Source organism: Branchiostoma lanceolatum, chromosome 17 (assembly GCF_035083965.1).
Source record: "Branchiostoma lanceolatum isolate klBraLanc5 chromosome 17, klBraLanc5.hap2, whole genome shotgun sequence".
Taxonomy (NCBI): Eukaryota; Metazoa; Chordata; class Leptocardii; order Amphioxiformes; family Branchiostomatidae; genus Branchiostoma; species Branchiostoma lanceolatum.
The window spans coordinates 15,357,029-15,371,770 of NC_089738.1; the positions used below are offsets into that span (position 1 = coordinate 15,357,029).

General features: G+C 41.4%; 1 protein-coding gene across 2 annotated transcripts; it reads right to left on the reverse strand.

The window, feature by feature from the left end:
* Positions 1–791: 791 nt before the first annotated feature.
* Positions 792–14,478, reverse strand: LOC136422710 (integrator complex subunit 4-like). 2 transcript variants are annotated; one of them, XM_066410553.1, is made up of 22 exons: positions 14,254–14,477; positions 13,742–13,930; positions 13,178–13,295; positions 12,695–12,801; positions 12,057–12,224; positions 11,075–11,214; positions 10,774–10,894; positions 10,384–10,455; positions 9,380–9,554; positions 8,526–8,731; positions 7,490–7,632; positions 6,385–6,500; positions 5,917–6,050; positions 5,266–5,423; positions 4,653–4,746; positions 4,379–4,459; positions 3,955–4,097; positions 3,470–3,529; positions 2,974–3,095; positions 2,338–2,513; positions 1,789–1,909; positions 792–1,323 (listed from the first exon to the last, which is right to left on the reverse strand). In XM_066410553.1, the coding sequence occupies exons 1-22, from the start codon at positions 14,455–14,457 to the stop codon at positions 1,178–1,180; spliced, it is 2,994 nt and encodes a 997-aa protein (XP_066266650.1). In that variant the 5' UTR covers positions 14,458–14,477; the 3' UTR covers positions 792–1,177. The 2 variants fall into 2 exon arrangements, 1 of the variants encoding a protein (XP_066266650.1); XR_010753664.1 differs by lacking the exon at positions 792–1,323 and having other exon boundaries at positions 1,797–1,909; positions 2,937–3,095; positions 14,254–14,478.
* Between the last annotated feature and the right edge of the window lie 264 nt (positions 14,479–14,742).

Consider the following 14,742-nt stretch of genomic DNA (forward strand, 5'->3'; position numbering starts at 1 on the left):
ACCCCCTGTATTCACCAACAGTTCACACAAAGTAACGTGATACGAACATGGAACAAAGGGGGGCGAGAAAGGGAAGGTGCTCAAGTGTTGTAATGTCGTCATACAACACAAATAGTGTCTTAAATGGTTCAATTGGAATAACAGTTCAAGGGTCAGGAGTTCAAGACCACTGTAGTATTTGTTTTCTTTATTTACTTCAACTCTCACTCATCAGAATTTGTACAATTCTCTCAATATCAAGGAGTTGGCATAAAATACACGAGCCATCTTCCATAGTATTCATCTCCAAATACAGAGAGTGAATTTTTTTATAGGTTTGAACCATGGGACTCCATTATGTAAAAGAATAGACATGTCACACAAAGCATAATGTTTCCTTGTTTATATGTTGATGTGACCCCAGTGGCACCAGCAGGACAGCTGATACTACAGTATTGTCAGGTGACTAAGTCTGTTTGTGTGTTTCTGTGATTCTCGATCAAAATATAGAGTTGCCATACATTCTCAACTTTCAATACTGCTATTTATGTCTGTGGGTCTGGAAAGGTTGTAAAGCAATATGGGTAAGGGGTTGAAGTATGTCATCTCTGACTGCTTTGTAGGCTTCTGAAATACTATGAAAAAGATTGCAGAGAAAAATATATTTTCTGTTATATCAATGTAATTCTTCTAGGCAAAGTCTTGGATTTCTTACAAATACACATGTTGTTCCACGCTTGAAACATGCATGTTCACTTCAAAAATATTCCTTGTTCAAAAGTTCTATTGCTGATATAAAAATGACCATGTAATGATGTGAAACGACATGATTTATTATGACTATGTCACCATGTTAAATGCTTACATTGTATACATATCATTACAATTGTATGTTCTATATTCATCATGAATTCGTTGAATCTAACATTTGTTTATTTCTGTATCTAGAGTTTATCAGATACAACATATGAAAGAAGTAACCAGTATTCTGGTGAAGAGGAAAAAAAAAATACCGGTAAGAATACTGAACTGTTCCCATCTTATGGAAGGGTCCACATGTCTTGTAGGGGAGTCCAGGGCAAAGTTTTGAAATTAATAAGTTAACTCTCAGTCTTTTAGTCCATCCTGTTCCTTTGTATCTAGTCACTGTACGTGGATAATAGGTTCGTCATATATACAACATCTGGACAGTACCACCTCATCTCTTGGTGGGGGTGGGCAGGATATAAACTTTGACAGGTTTACACAGAGGGATGACGCTGGCTGCTGCCCCTCCCTCCTCCTCATCCTCTTGGTCTCTCCCAGAGTAGGGCAGAACCATTCCTAGCTCCACATGGCATGGTTCTGGGGGACGGGAAGGTTTAGAATTATTACCTTCGCCACGTTTTTCTGCGTGTGCATGTGCATGTGCGTGTGCGTGTGTATGTGTATGTGTATGTGTACAGCACAAGTTGAGAAGTTGTGGATAGAATTTTATGACATTTGGTACGTTGCTAGTAGGTGGCAAAAAGAGATTAGGTTTGGGTCCATGGTATCATATCGTAGCAAGAATTCTGTTTTTCACATCTCATGTTCTGGACATGCTATGGTCATGATTTTTCAAACTTTAGATAGCTCTTGGGTACACTTATCTAATAACAGCACAAAATCTTTTGCATAACTTTTGGTGTATAGGTCAGTGCCCATCTCCCTTTCTATAGCCCTTGGGCTACAGGGTTGTGCTTACAGCATAGAACACCTGTACTTTGTTACAGGTTCACCTATCTTATCATCAAAATATTTCAAATATATCAAAAACATATTACTCACCTGTCCATTGTTGATGGGACAGGTAAACTTGTGTCAGCACGCGGTGACGCAGCGGACCCAGTCTGTGGATGTCAGCTGGTCTCACACTGGTGAGCTGGCTCTGACCGTCCGGGAACTTCAGCTGTGACAAACACCAGGAGGAGACCATATAGTTGTAATCGTTTGTAGTTTGAGATTAATTTTACATCATGCAGCATAGGGTTGCATATCAATACTGGACTTGAATAAAATTGCACCCAAGTATATACTCGATTTGTGATTAAACATGTATAATTATCAATACAGCAAGCATGAAAATCTAGTACTGGAAAATGCTGAAAACATTGTATGGCAGTTGAAATCAGTGTCATCATTGATTTGTGATGCTCTTGTGAGAGTAGGTTTCTTTGCATACTTGTTCTGTTATCATTGATGACTACAGGTTACTTTGTCAAATTGTTCAGGTACAGGTATCATATATAGGTCCAAACCTGTAGCTAAACCCCTGTACTGGTACCTGTACTGATGTTACATTTAGGTAAGCAGCTCTATCATTGCTCCATTCCTCACCTGTATCAGTACATCTTGTGCCTGAGTGACATTATCCAGTGTGGCATCCACATCTATTGCCAGCGCCAGCCCTGCCGTGAACCGTTGGACGTTATCGGACTCTCCGGATGGCTCCACGATGTCGGCACGGGCCTGACGCACACAGTTGCCTATCTCCATAGCTGGTGGGATGTGTCCTGTAATCCCACACAAACAACACACGGTTTTTTGAATGCGCAATTAGTTGGCCTTAAAAGCCTAAGATATGTTTAAGTAATATTTTTGTCATGCATGATTGTTGATAATGTCATAATTCTTTTACCTTTCTCAAAATGTCTATTACTTTATGTTCTCTGTCTTATACTTATAGTGCTAATCAATATATGTTTAATGACCCACTGTGGTGTTTAGGATAAGATGATAAACAACAGGATAAATCACCTCACTCGATGGTTTATTCAGTGGTTATAGGTTACTGGCCAGCTGGCATTATCTCAACCTAAACACCTCCATCAACCTTTAATCATCATTTTGTCACTAGCAATTATCCTAAGGGCATGAATTTGAATTAAAGATGATCATTATAGCTTTTGGGGGCAAAATTTGTGCTGGAGACTCACCCTGGATGAGTGGTAAGAGGTACTTTGTGAAACTCACCCTGGATGAGTGGTAAGAGGTACTTTGCGATGAGGGAAGCTTTACTGGACTCTAACATGGACATCTCTGCCAGGAGGGCCTGTGTGAAGGAGTCTGCCTGGACCTTCTTACTGTTCAGATAACTAGGAAAAAACATGACAGATTTTGTAAACATGTTATTATGACATGTACAGAGCAGATTTGCTGATAGAACTTTCATGTAGGTATGATGTAATATATGTATCATTGAGAAACTTGTAGGTTGTAGATTGATAAAATGTACATGTGAGATTCTAGACAGCATTCTTGGCTGACACAAGGCTATCATCCATAGGGTTTCAATGTTAATTTCAATGGACATTTACTGCACAGAAGTAAGTATCTGACAAAAACTATGTTACTAAAAAATATCTGCAATGTTGTATTTTCTTCTAATCTATCACAGATATACAAATGTAAGACTATCAGTGCTCACTTGCAGCGTTACATACAGAATAGAAAAATGTACAGAGCCCACCTCTGTACTTCAGTCACTCTCTGCAGATACAACTCACACAGCTGGGAGGAGGTCTTAGTCCTGCAAAATTGGACAAGAGTTAATGAGTGCTAGTGCATACTCCGCTTCTACTTATATGGTCTCTAACATTTTTGAATACCAATTGTCATTCATACCTTCACTCAGGCCCTGTCTGACCAAGTTTGTCTAACTCTAAGTTTCAATAAGTTAACAACTTAAAACATTTGATAGAAGCAGCATAATCTATAGCTAGTAATACCCCCTCTACAAACCACTACCAGTGGACTAGCCCCTTGCTGTAATGCTTGCACAACTGTTTGGCTAAAGGGCTATAGAAATGGAGATGGGTGCTGCCCTACACACTGAAAGTTTTGGGAAGGATTTTAACTAACTTAAATAGTATCCTTTTATGCTACAACCCAGTCTACCAGAGTTTGACACAAATAAATAAAGGCTCAAACAAAGAAACAAAGAAACAAACCAACCCTTTAGCCCCTGCCTGTCTCCCCCGTAGGTCCACCAGCAGCTGTAGTGTGTGTGCCTTCAGTCTCATCTGCAGGACACACCCCACCTCTTCTGAACTCAGACCCAGGAACAACTGTTCCATCTGATGGGTCAGCTCCAGCATCTGCAGAGGGGGGAGGATACGTGGATGGAACAGCCTTTAACCATTAGCAAGCGGGCTAAGCGTCAAGGATAGATCTCTTGGTGAAACTCCAATATAGTCGGAAGTTTTTGTAGATATAGGTAAAATGAACTGAGGTCGCATTCCTTTTATGGCCATTGAATTTATCAAAACTACATGACATTTGGGTGAATGTACTTCTTTTCATAGTCTTTTATCAGAATTATGTTCAAGAAATGATGGAAATGCAGTGAGTTACATGTGGGGTGGGTATGATGGAATACCTGTCTGACAGAAGCCCTGACTGTTGCACACTGTACTGCACCTAGTGCTGCTGGCATGGCCCATAGCTGGTCAGACAGTGCCTAGGAAACACAAAAATATACAGTACCATAACTTCACCTGTAACACGTTCTGTATACTAGTAGTAGAATTACATGTAGCATGCAACAAACCGGTACGTCATGTACATACTGTCTGTCTTTCCTGTCATGACTAGTGGAAAATAAGTTCTTCAGTGAGCTTAACTAGTTTGAGATCATCTTCATTTTCACCCACCTTGCGGAAGAGCATGTGACAGTGCAGGTACATGGCAGTACAGGCAGCTGTGGCAGCCAGTTGGGGCTCCAGACTCCCCACTCTCTCCAGGTCCCTGTTAACATAACACAATCATGATGAACGTAAACACTTGGTCACTGCACAGAGAACCAACAACTTACAGGTGTAATACAGTACAAAATGTGTATCACAATCTTGGTGAACACACAATGCCCTTTTATATACCAGTAGGCTTTTGGACCAGAACAAATTTTACAGCATCATCCATTTAGCTAGTCTTTTTTGCTAGTTTCTTGACAAAAAAACCCACTTCATTTTACTTTTAGTGACAAGAATTTGACCTGTATTTTGGTTGATATTGTAAAAGCGTACAATTCTCATTCTGTCATTGGTTTGCTGGGTTATAGAGATTGTTGGGTTCAAAACACACCTTTGAAATAAACATTATGTAAAGAAGTTCAAACAACTTGTCTTTTATCATTAGAAGGTTATGTAGTAGATAACATCTTAGACATTGCTTAAAAAAAACAAAGATGGCGGCGCCCATGTGTCAGAGAGTACAACAGAACGGGTTTTGCTGTCCAAAACCTGTAATAACATTAGCTGTACAAACCTGATAGTCATCTGCAGTAGTTCCACAGCTGCAGCGTGCTGCATGTGCGGCAGCGCCCCCAGGCGGCTCAGGATGTGCTGCAGGAAGCTGCCGTGGTCGTCAAGGCTCGGCCGCCGCTGACGTTCGGGGCTCATCATCAGGGAACGGTGACCCTCCAGCTGAGGGAACGACAAACTTGTTTTAGACTGCTGTAACACGAGTCACTTATTCCTTATACAAATATTGACACTATTGTTTTACATACAACAAAACTGTGTATGAGTAAGAGGATGAATGGAAAATGAATTCAGAGAACCATTGTCAACAACTACGTTTAGTTAAAACTCTTTCCACACCTTTCAATGTTTTGGGCGGTCCCATTTTTGTTTCTGTAGCCCTTGGGCCACACAGTTATACAAGCACTACAGCAGGGGGCTAGTCCACTATTTGTCCAACTCCTACCGGTATACTCTTTCTCACAAGTGCTGATTGCTAAGCAGAGAAATCGGTATCCACTATTCTCGATATGACCCAGCCAGGGTTTGAACCTGCGACCTCCGTAATCAATGTAAATCGAGCACCCTATCAACTAGGCTATGATACAGATTCAGCTATTTCTGTGGCTACTCAAGGAATCACCCCTCAAATACAGAAACAGAGCAGAAGTCTGACCTTCAGTTGCGGTACCAGCTCTGTGAGGCTGTCCCTCAGGTAGTCGTAGTGCCTGAGTGTGTGTTCAGGGAACATGGGCTGGAGCGTGGGACAGGACACTGCCGCGTTAAACACCAGGATCAGGATAGCTATGTCTGCAGGGTCGGGTTAAGATTCATACACATAACACTATCGGTAGGTAAAAAGGTAACAGTCCCATAGTCTTTGTGAGGTTGTAGGGGCAGTGGGTTGTTAATCCACTGTGTCTAGGGTAGGTATCGGAGAGCAGAACCCATCCCTCTCCTTCTGACCGCAATTTACCTCCCCAATTGAAGTCAGGTACCCATCTACACCTGGGTGGACTGTGGAAAGTTGTGTAACATGTTTCTTGAGGACACAATGTCCAGCCAGGAATCAAACCTATGACCTCTTGATCATGTGTCTACTACCTTAAACTTGGCCATTGAAGACTTAGAAACAGAAGGATACATGCTGGGTCATCCATGTCAGGTTCTGTGGCATCGAAGTATGGGTGTGCACACAGGAGTTCAGGGGTCAAGGTCGCCACAAGGTCAGCATGATGGCTGCCAACCTGCTGCATGCACCTGGGAGGTCAAAACAACAGTGACCTTTGTGTTAAACATGTATACAGCAGTGCAGTTTTCAAACTGTCAGTGTGAAATACAAATATTGTAAATGCTGCCATACATTCAGCGTCTATATCAACTAACATTTACAGATTACATGATATATATATGGCCTCCGTTGGTCAGTATTGACCATGGTAAAATCCTCATTCACAACAGCCCTACAGCATCGACTATGGCTAAACAGCCCTATACGAGAATGGCAGTCTCTGCCACAAAAATCACATCTGTAAGCTGACTCAGTTCTGTTGCAAAGCTCTTTTCTGCGGATCCGCTTTTCTTCTTATGAAATCATGAAAATATTCAACTCTTTCATCATGTTCAAATTGTACAGATTTCATATCTCTTATTGGGCAATCTGAAGGACAACATGTTCAATTATTTACACATTTAGCTGTTCTATACATCCAAGTCCAAACGAAACTGGTAAAGAATTCTACTGAATTACATATTGTGGTTGCACTGTTACTCGTAAGAATTAAACTACCACAGCTTCTCAAACCTACGAATAAAAAAAAAATGTCAGAAAATGTAACATTTTTTGACAACACCTCGGGGGGAGCCACTATATTTCGACCCTGGCTACCTCCAACTTGTGAATCAGTCCACCATAAGGGCTTAAAGGGGAGGTTACAGCTTACCATTCCTTTCACAAGATCAGACAGGTTTAGACGTAGTGCTATTCCATACTTAACCCAAATACTGAACACCAGTTTGTAAGGTGTAATCTGTTACATATGCTACTGTTGGTTGTACATTTTGTCTTTTGTATATATTTTCCGATTGTTTGAGTGTGCTCTTTTGTACTTTTAATTTTAAGACTGCGTAATTCAGCCGGTTTACTTGAAAGAAGGTAACATCGGCTGCAATGCTGTTTTAATTCTGTATGTGTCAATTCCTGAATAAACCATTTATATATATCCCATCTGTAGCCCATGAGTACTGACCTCCATATAGACAGCCTGTCTGAAGGGTACTTGCTGAGGTTTCGCAGCATGGCGTGGATGGTGCTGTTCAGACAGGCCTTGGACAGCTGCTGACAACTGCACAGCAACTCATGGAGGGCCTCACGGATTGGTTTAGATGCATCCTGGTGGAACACATTTGTAACTGTTAATAGCGTATTTCTAGCGCAAACTTCCAAGCCGTGAGTAATTGTACAAATTATGGGACTTGTATTGACTTATGTTACAAATGGCTAATGTCAGTACCTGATTTCATAAGTAGTTTTTATTAAGTATCTACTGTAATTTCTAACAAGGTAATCAGAGATGGCAGACTTCACCCGCTTATAATTACTCATGCTGCTTTGAAACACTTCTGGTCCAACCAACAAAATAGCAGTACTAGTGAGTATGCATGGCAACACTGTATTGTGTATATTGAGAAATACACAGACACACACTCACTCATAGACAAGCCAAACACAGTAATTCACTCTCCTGGAGTGAAGTAAAAATACAACTGTTACACTTTGATTTGAAAGTTAGAAATGTACAAACTATATTAAAAAGATACATGATAGCTAGGCAATTGTCTAAAACGTTCTAAATCTGTGGAACCATTCTTGATATACATGTAGACTAGGGGTGGATACTGGTTCGCTGGACCTGATTCAGACCTTTATAACATCCAAGAACCGAGTCCAAAAACCTGAAAGTACAAATATATTTTTCTATTTTGTTTGACAAAAAGTGTTTTGAGTCTCCCCTCTGACAAAAAAGGCATTTAAGAGAAGTGCAACATTCAAATATTAAACACTGGTTTGTCTTGAAAGTCTTCTCACCAAGTCTTCTCGTGCGTGTCAGTATTAATTCTCTATTCTTAATATTCGTCTAATAAAACAAAACATCAGCTGGACAGGATCAGATCCAGGTTCAGGTCCAAGCCTGAACCTAAATTTCTGCACCTAAACTTGGACTCAGACCTTATTAATCCGAACCGGTATCCAACCCTAATGTAGACCAATTTTTCATAACGTACATCGAGTGCTCCTAGAACAGTGTCCAGCTGATCTTCCCGTAGCACAACATGTCGGCAGATCTTGCGCAGGGAACGGATGGAGTTGAGTCGCACCCCCTCGATCTCATCGTTAAACATGTCCACCAGGAAGTCCAGACTCTGCTGTGCGAACGTCTGGTTGTTGGAGGCAAGTTCACAGAGGGAGTCAACAGAAGCACTGCGAACCTCTGTGGCAAAAATATATGACATAAGATATCATATATGGTGGCATTGCTGCCTTGTGGTTAGGGTTGTTGACTTAGGATCTATCTAAAGGTTCTGGGTTTGATCACAATGCAGTGCTCTTGGGGAAGGAATTTTATACCAATTTCCTCAAATTGGGAAAATAAAGTACCTACAAAATGTAGCTTCAGGACGTCCAGCTTTGAGAAGAGCTACACTTGGAGCATGTTAAAGAACCCGGCACACATGTATTAGTAAGAGTGGGGGTCCAGGGTTTGAGTGAATAAAACCTTAGTGTAGCTAAGTGTTGCTATCAAAAATCATGCATGTCCAAAGGTATGAAGTGAGCGTTAGCTATTCCATTGACTGATGATACAGTCTCTTTCATCCAAAATGGACAAAAAAACAGACAGCAGACTGAAAAAGAAAAAAATGCCACAAATGCCTAATGCACTTAAAGCTGTGAAAAAGTCTATGATCATGCAAAGGGTTTGGGCTATAGAATGAAGCTAGGGAGACCAGCACCAGGCTTTCTTGACTTAAAGAAACTTTTCAGATAATTAACATAGAAAAAGACTTGGCCCTTTTTTTATCTATGCTATGGCCTCGTCCTCAGCATTAGCAGCAGAACTTACAGGCTTAAAAACCTTTACCTAAGAACTCGTCCTCCAAGCCGTGAACGAATGCCCCGCAGGCTCCGCTGTCTATCAGACTGATGGAGTCCGTGTCCACCTCTTCCTTCGGCGCGTCGTCTCCCCACTTCTTCCCCGTGGACCACTCCCCGCGGGCGTACATCTCCTTCGCTCGCTCGTGAGCTGTTCTCTTCCTCTGGTGTGGACAAAGTTTTGTGTATATTGAAATGTGAAATATGTATGCAACAGGCCTCAATAGTTGGCAGTAGGGGTGGGTACCGGTTCGCTGGACCTGATTCGGACCTTAATAACATCCAAGAACCGAGTCCAAAAAAACCTGAAAGCCAAGAACCTGAGTCCAAAAAAAACTGAACAAAGTACAAAATTTATTATTTTGTTTGATAAAAAGCGTATTGAGTCTTCCCTGTGACAAAAAAGGCATTTAAAATAAGTGCAACATTCAAATATCAAATACTGGTTTATCTTGAAAGTCTTCTCACCAAGAAACTTTTATAGTCGTTCGTGTCAGTATTACTCTCTATGCTTAATATTGGTCTAATAAAACAAAACATCAACTGGACAGGATTAGGTCCAGGTTCAGGTCCGGACCTGAACCTAAATCTCTGGACCTAAACTTGGACTTGGACCTTATTAAGCCAAACCGGTATCCACCCCTAGTTGGCAGCAGCAGAATGTTGGTGAACAAATGTCAAGATTGGCGGCATAGAACTTTTCATGGATCCAATTGTATGCTGGGAAACATTGTGCACTATGGATAGAACAGGTGGGAAATCATTAACATTGACAGCATAGAACCTATTGGACACAATGCGCACCCACTCATATAACTCCCTGTTTGTGATGGGATCCATGAAAAAGTCTATGTTGATTAAAAGGTATCATAGCCTATGGTATGAGGCTTCTTGTCTTTAAGAATCTAAAACAGGGGGACTATCAACATTGCAAAAGTATTTTGAGTTTAGATCCTTGATAAAGAAACTGAGAGTCTTTCAAGTTTAACTCACCCTAAGATGCGACATGAGCTTTTTGTCCAGGGTCTGTTCCAAGAACCGAGCACTGACTCTGTGTAGAGAACCCTGGAAAGTACACAGCATGACTTTATTTTGCCATACATGTATTTGTCATATCTGTGTCAACCAAGGAAAACAGCTATTTCTTTAGCACTAGAAGGAAAAGACAAGAAGTTACCAGCAGTTTAAATGAACTTAAAGTATAAGCAGTTTTGAAATGTATCTTGGAATTAAGGAAAAAAAAGGTAGCTGTGAATGATGACTTCCTAAATTTGTATTCTGTTCACCTGTCTCTTAGCAATCATCCCAATTCAGCTAGATATACCCCAGCTTGATCAAAAAGTAAGCATATAGATAAATAAATGGAGGAATGTTATGTCCTACCAGTAGTCCAGCAGCCTCTGCTCTCACTGTCATAGTCAGGTCATTCACCATATTGCAGATCTTAGCAAACCCATCGTCCACAAGACGCAGCTCCTCATTGGACGATGGGACAGGGATCATACTGCAAACAGTAAACAGCTCTGTCATTGGTCAGTTGACTCAGTACCTAAATTGTCCACAATGAAAGCTTAAATGCATTGTGGGCAATGCAGCAAGGTCCATTACTTATAAGCTTAACACTCAACAGATTTTACAAGTGATTTGGATTGCTAAGGATAAATTGAGATGTTAAACAACTAACGTTTCAGGATAGAGTTGACTGTAGACCCAGATGAGCTTGACTGCAGCCAGTCTGACTCCCTCGTAGTCATCAGTGAGAGCTGCACAGGCCTGCTGGTAGCCTCCCAGGCTCAGCTTCAATCCTCGCTGGTGAAGGGTCAGCTGTTGGGGGTTAAAAGTTACAAGTTTTCGTTATTTTGTATGAAACTAGTTTCATAGCATTTTACTGATAGAAAGAAGAAGAGCGTGTTTTCAAATTCTTTTGAATTTTATTTTTAATTTCCTGTCTAGGATCTTCAGTCTCCATTATATTTTCTATGTGTCTATTTGCAACATCTATGTGACTTATGGTACATGTACTTTACTTGGGCCTCCATAAAATCAAGCTATGGTAAATAATAAAATACATGTATTCCTGTTGTCTTTTCATGGTGACCTCGAGCTCTCCATCACAAAATCATCACATCACTAATAATACAAGTTTTCCGTCAGAAATGCACACAGTGTGCCCATCATGAACTTTAAACACTACAAACAGCCCCTTTTGTTCCCTACCATGACATCAAGTCCTGCAAACTTAAAATGAATTTAAAGTATTGAGACTCAGGTGTAAATGAGTACCTAGCCTCAGTTAGGGACGTCACTCGGATAGGACGTTAAATGGAGGTCCCATGTTTGAGGAGAGCCACATCTCGAGCACCTTAAAGATCCCACCACACTTATAGAAAAGAGTAGGGGTCCTTCCCGGTGTGAGTGGTTCACAACTATACAGTTCAATGGCCGCACCTGGGGCAATTGTCGTATTGAGGTCACCTTGGCACCGAAATGGCAGCCTCCAGACCCTTGCAATTCAGCCCCGTCGGGTAGCAGTCATCCAACCCAATAACGCTCCCCTCAGTGCTGTACCTACATACGACAGCGTCCTGTCAAGTAAAAACTGACAGCCCAGCTGATAAGCTGTGGACTGGGGCTATGCATAGAAAAAAAAAAAACCATAGTCCTACCATGGCCTGCAGTGCACTGGTCCTGACCCTGGGGTCCTGGTCATGTGACGCATCAGCCAGGATCCTCTCCACCGCCAGGTCTCCCTTCCCAGCAACCCCTGCTGTACCCAGGCAGCCAATCAGCTCCAGGCATTTAGAGCGGACTAAATGGTACGTGTCTGTCAGGAACTATGGGAAGGGAGGTGGATGGACAAACACAATGAGCACATTATGGAGGGTAACTTAACTATACTTTCCTATTCATAAATGGAAATAGGCACTTGATGGCATAATCTTAAGGTTATAGATGAAACTGAAAAATGTTTCAAGCAAACTATGACAAGTGGAATATTCCATGACAGAACAGCTCTTTCCTATTGTCTTTGTAGTTTTACTGCATGTTTTTCTGTGATAAATTGATTAATACAGTACTGCGTATACGTTAAAAAAAACCTCATTCTTAAAACTTTTTTAAAATCAATGTATAATGCACAATGTCCCCCCCCCCCCAAAAAAAAAAATCTGGAGTTCAAAGGACTAAGCAGGTAGGTAGGTACATGTGCAATAAGAAAATATGTAAAATAAGGCAAAACTATACAGAATTCTGTCAGAGAAGGAATCCTGTGATGCATGGCATATAATCAAAACAGCACACGTACCTGTTGTGCTATAGCGACCAGTTTCCTGTGCAGGTCCTGGTGGAGGGGAAGGCCACGCCCGATCTGCAGCAGGGAGTCAAGCAGCTGGGCTCGCACCTGGTGGGAGTCTGTAGGAAGGAATATATGTAGTAACTTTGGTGCTCCTTCACAAAAATTACCTTTACTTTGCAAGAAAACAATTACTCAAGCAACTGGACTGATTTTGGAAATAGTCAGACATTTAAGGTAGCATCCACTACCATTTATCAGTAACTGAAACAACCCTAACAGATCACATTTGGGATTGTTTATATCTTTGATAGTAATTATGAAGTGTAGAAAATTATCAATCTGATACATGTTTCCAGAATATGGAATTTAGAAATAAGATTGGACTGTAACTGACAATATTGCCTTTCTCAGTTTCTGTGATAAACTCAAGTACAGACTTGTCTTCACTTGAGTTTGAAAGATTATAAAGTAAGAGACATGATTTTATCTAACCTTCAGCCTGTAAGAGTGATGTCAGATCATCCACCAGTGCAGCCGCTGCGAACCCCGGTGTGTGGGCGAGTCTCCCTAACAGCTGGGCAATCTTACTGCGCACATACGACTCCTTCTCCTACAAACAAAAAGTTATTGCTTATTATCAGAAAAACATCAACAAGGTCTTGTCAAATTATCAAAATTCAGTGTTCTATATAAAGTTTCCGAAAAAAAATCAGTTAACTGCCTGAAGGCTGCGTAAGACCAGGGTGATAATGATATTCAATTGATAAGTGTGATGGGTCGCTCACTGGACATGCACACTAAAGGGTCGCAGTCCTAAGAATGGGACGTTAAGCCGTGGTCCACTGTTCATTGTGCTTGTTGAAAAGAGCTGGGGAATATTTTCCCTGGTACAATGAACCTGTAAATACTGCTGCGTAAATACTGTACATATACAGCATCTGTGTGTGGTTGTGCTAATGGAAGACCGGACTGAGTGGAGCAGAAGGACTCATTGTCTCCCGAGATGACATCATTGATGTCCTCGTTCAAGGTTCAAGGTGTGTGGTTGTACCTCACCTTGTACCAGAACTCCAGCAGGTGTCTGACTGCACCTTCCACAGCACCAGACTCATCAGGCAGGTTATTAGAGAACTTCAACAGCAGCTGGACAGCAGCCTGGGGGGTCTTGGCTGTGCTGAGGTCTAAGACTTCTTCCGGAGATGGCTTCCTTGCAAGCTTGAGCTTCTTTGGAGGTTTCACCTCCTCCTTCAGGTGAAAAATATGAAATAATATTTCTTGTGCTATGATAATGACACATATTCAAATACATAGATTTTTCTGAAACATAAAAGTAACTCTAGACAAAAATTGTCACTAAATACCACTGCAAAACGGAGTTAGAAAATACAAACAACACAGTTCTTTCAAAAAGTCAAAAATGTTTTTTGCCCCCCTCCCCACCTCCTACAGAAACGGCGCACTCAGATTCAAACCAGGCCGCAATAGACTATACCTTTGGAGCATGATTATCTTGACATTGTACATGCCATGTTGTTGAATATATAAATCAAAGACCGCAAGGGAAATACCTGAATAACGTGGCTGAATTCTTCGTAGGCTCTTTTTTTCAGATGTGCCGCCATCTTGCCTTCCCAGAGTGCACCTCGTGGGACACCTGATATCCCATAGTGCATCCCGCGGGACAAGATGGCGGCCGGCGGCAAGTTTGGTTTCCAGCTTCTTTCTCGAACCTTCGGCTTCATGGAAGACCGAGAGATCAAAGATCTGTTCATGAAATGGTACGAACGTTTAGGCACAAGGAAAGGCCAAAAAATGTTATGTTCTGTGTTTGCCTGTCGGTCGTAGCTTGCATTTGTTGTTGTTGCTTGCCCCTCCCCCTCCCCTGGGAAACCTGTTGTGGTCTCGGTTTTGGTTTGTTTGTCGTCGATATTTGCATGAACGTAACTCAGAAATCTACTGAATACCTTTCCATGACCAATATTCTGTACGTGTTTCCATATTATGATGATTATAAATCCCTATTGTTATCGATGTCTTGCAACAATAACACTGCGTCT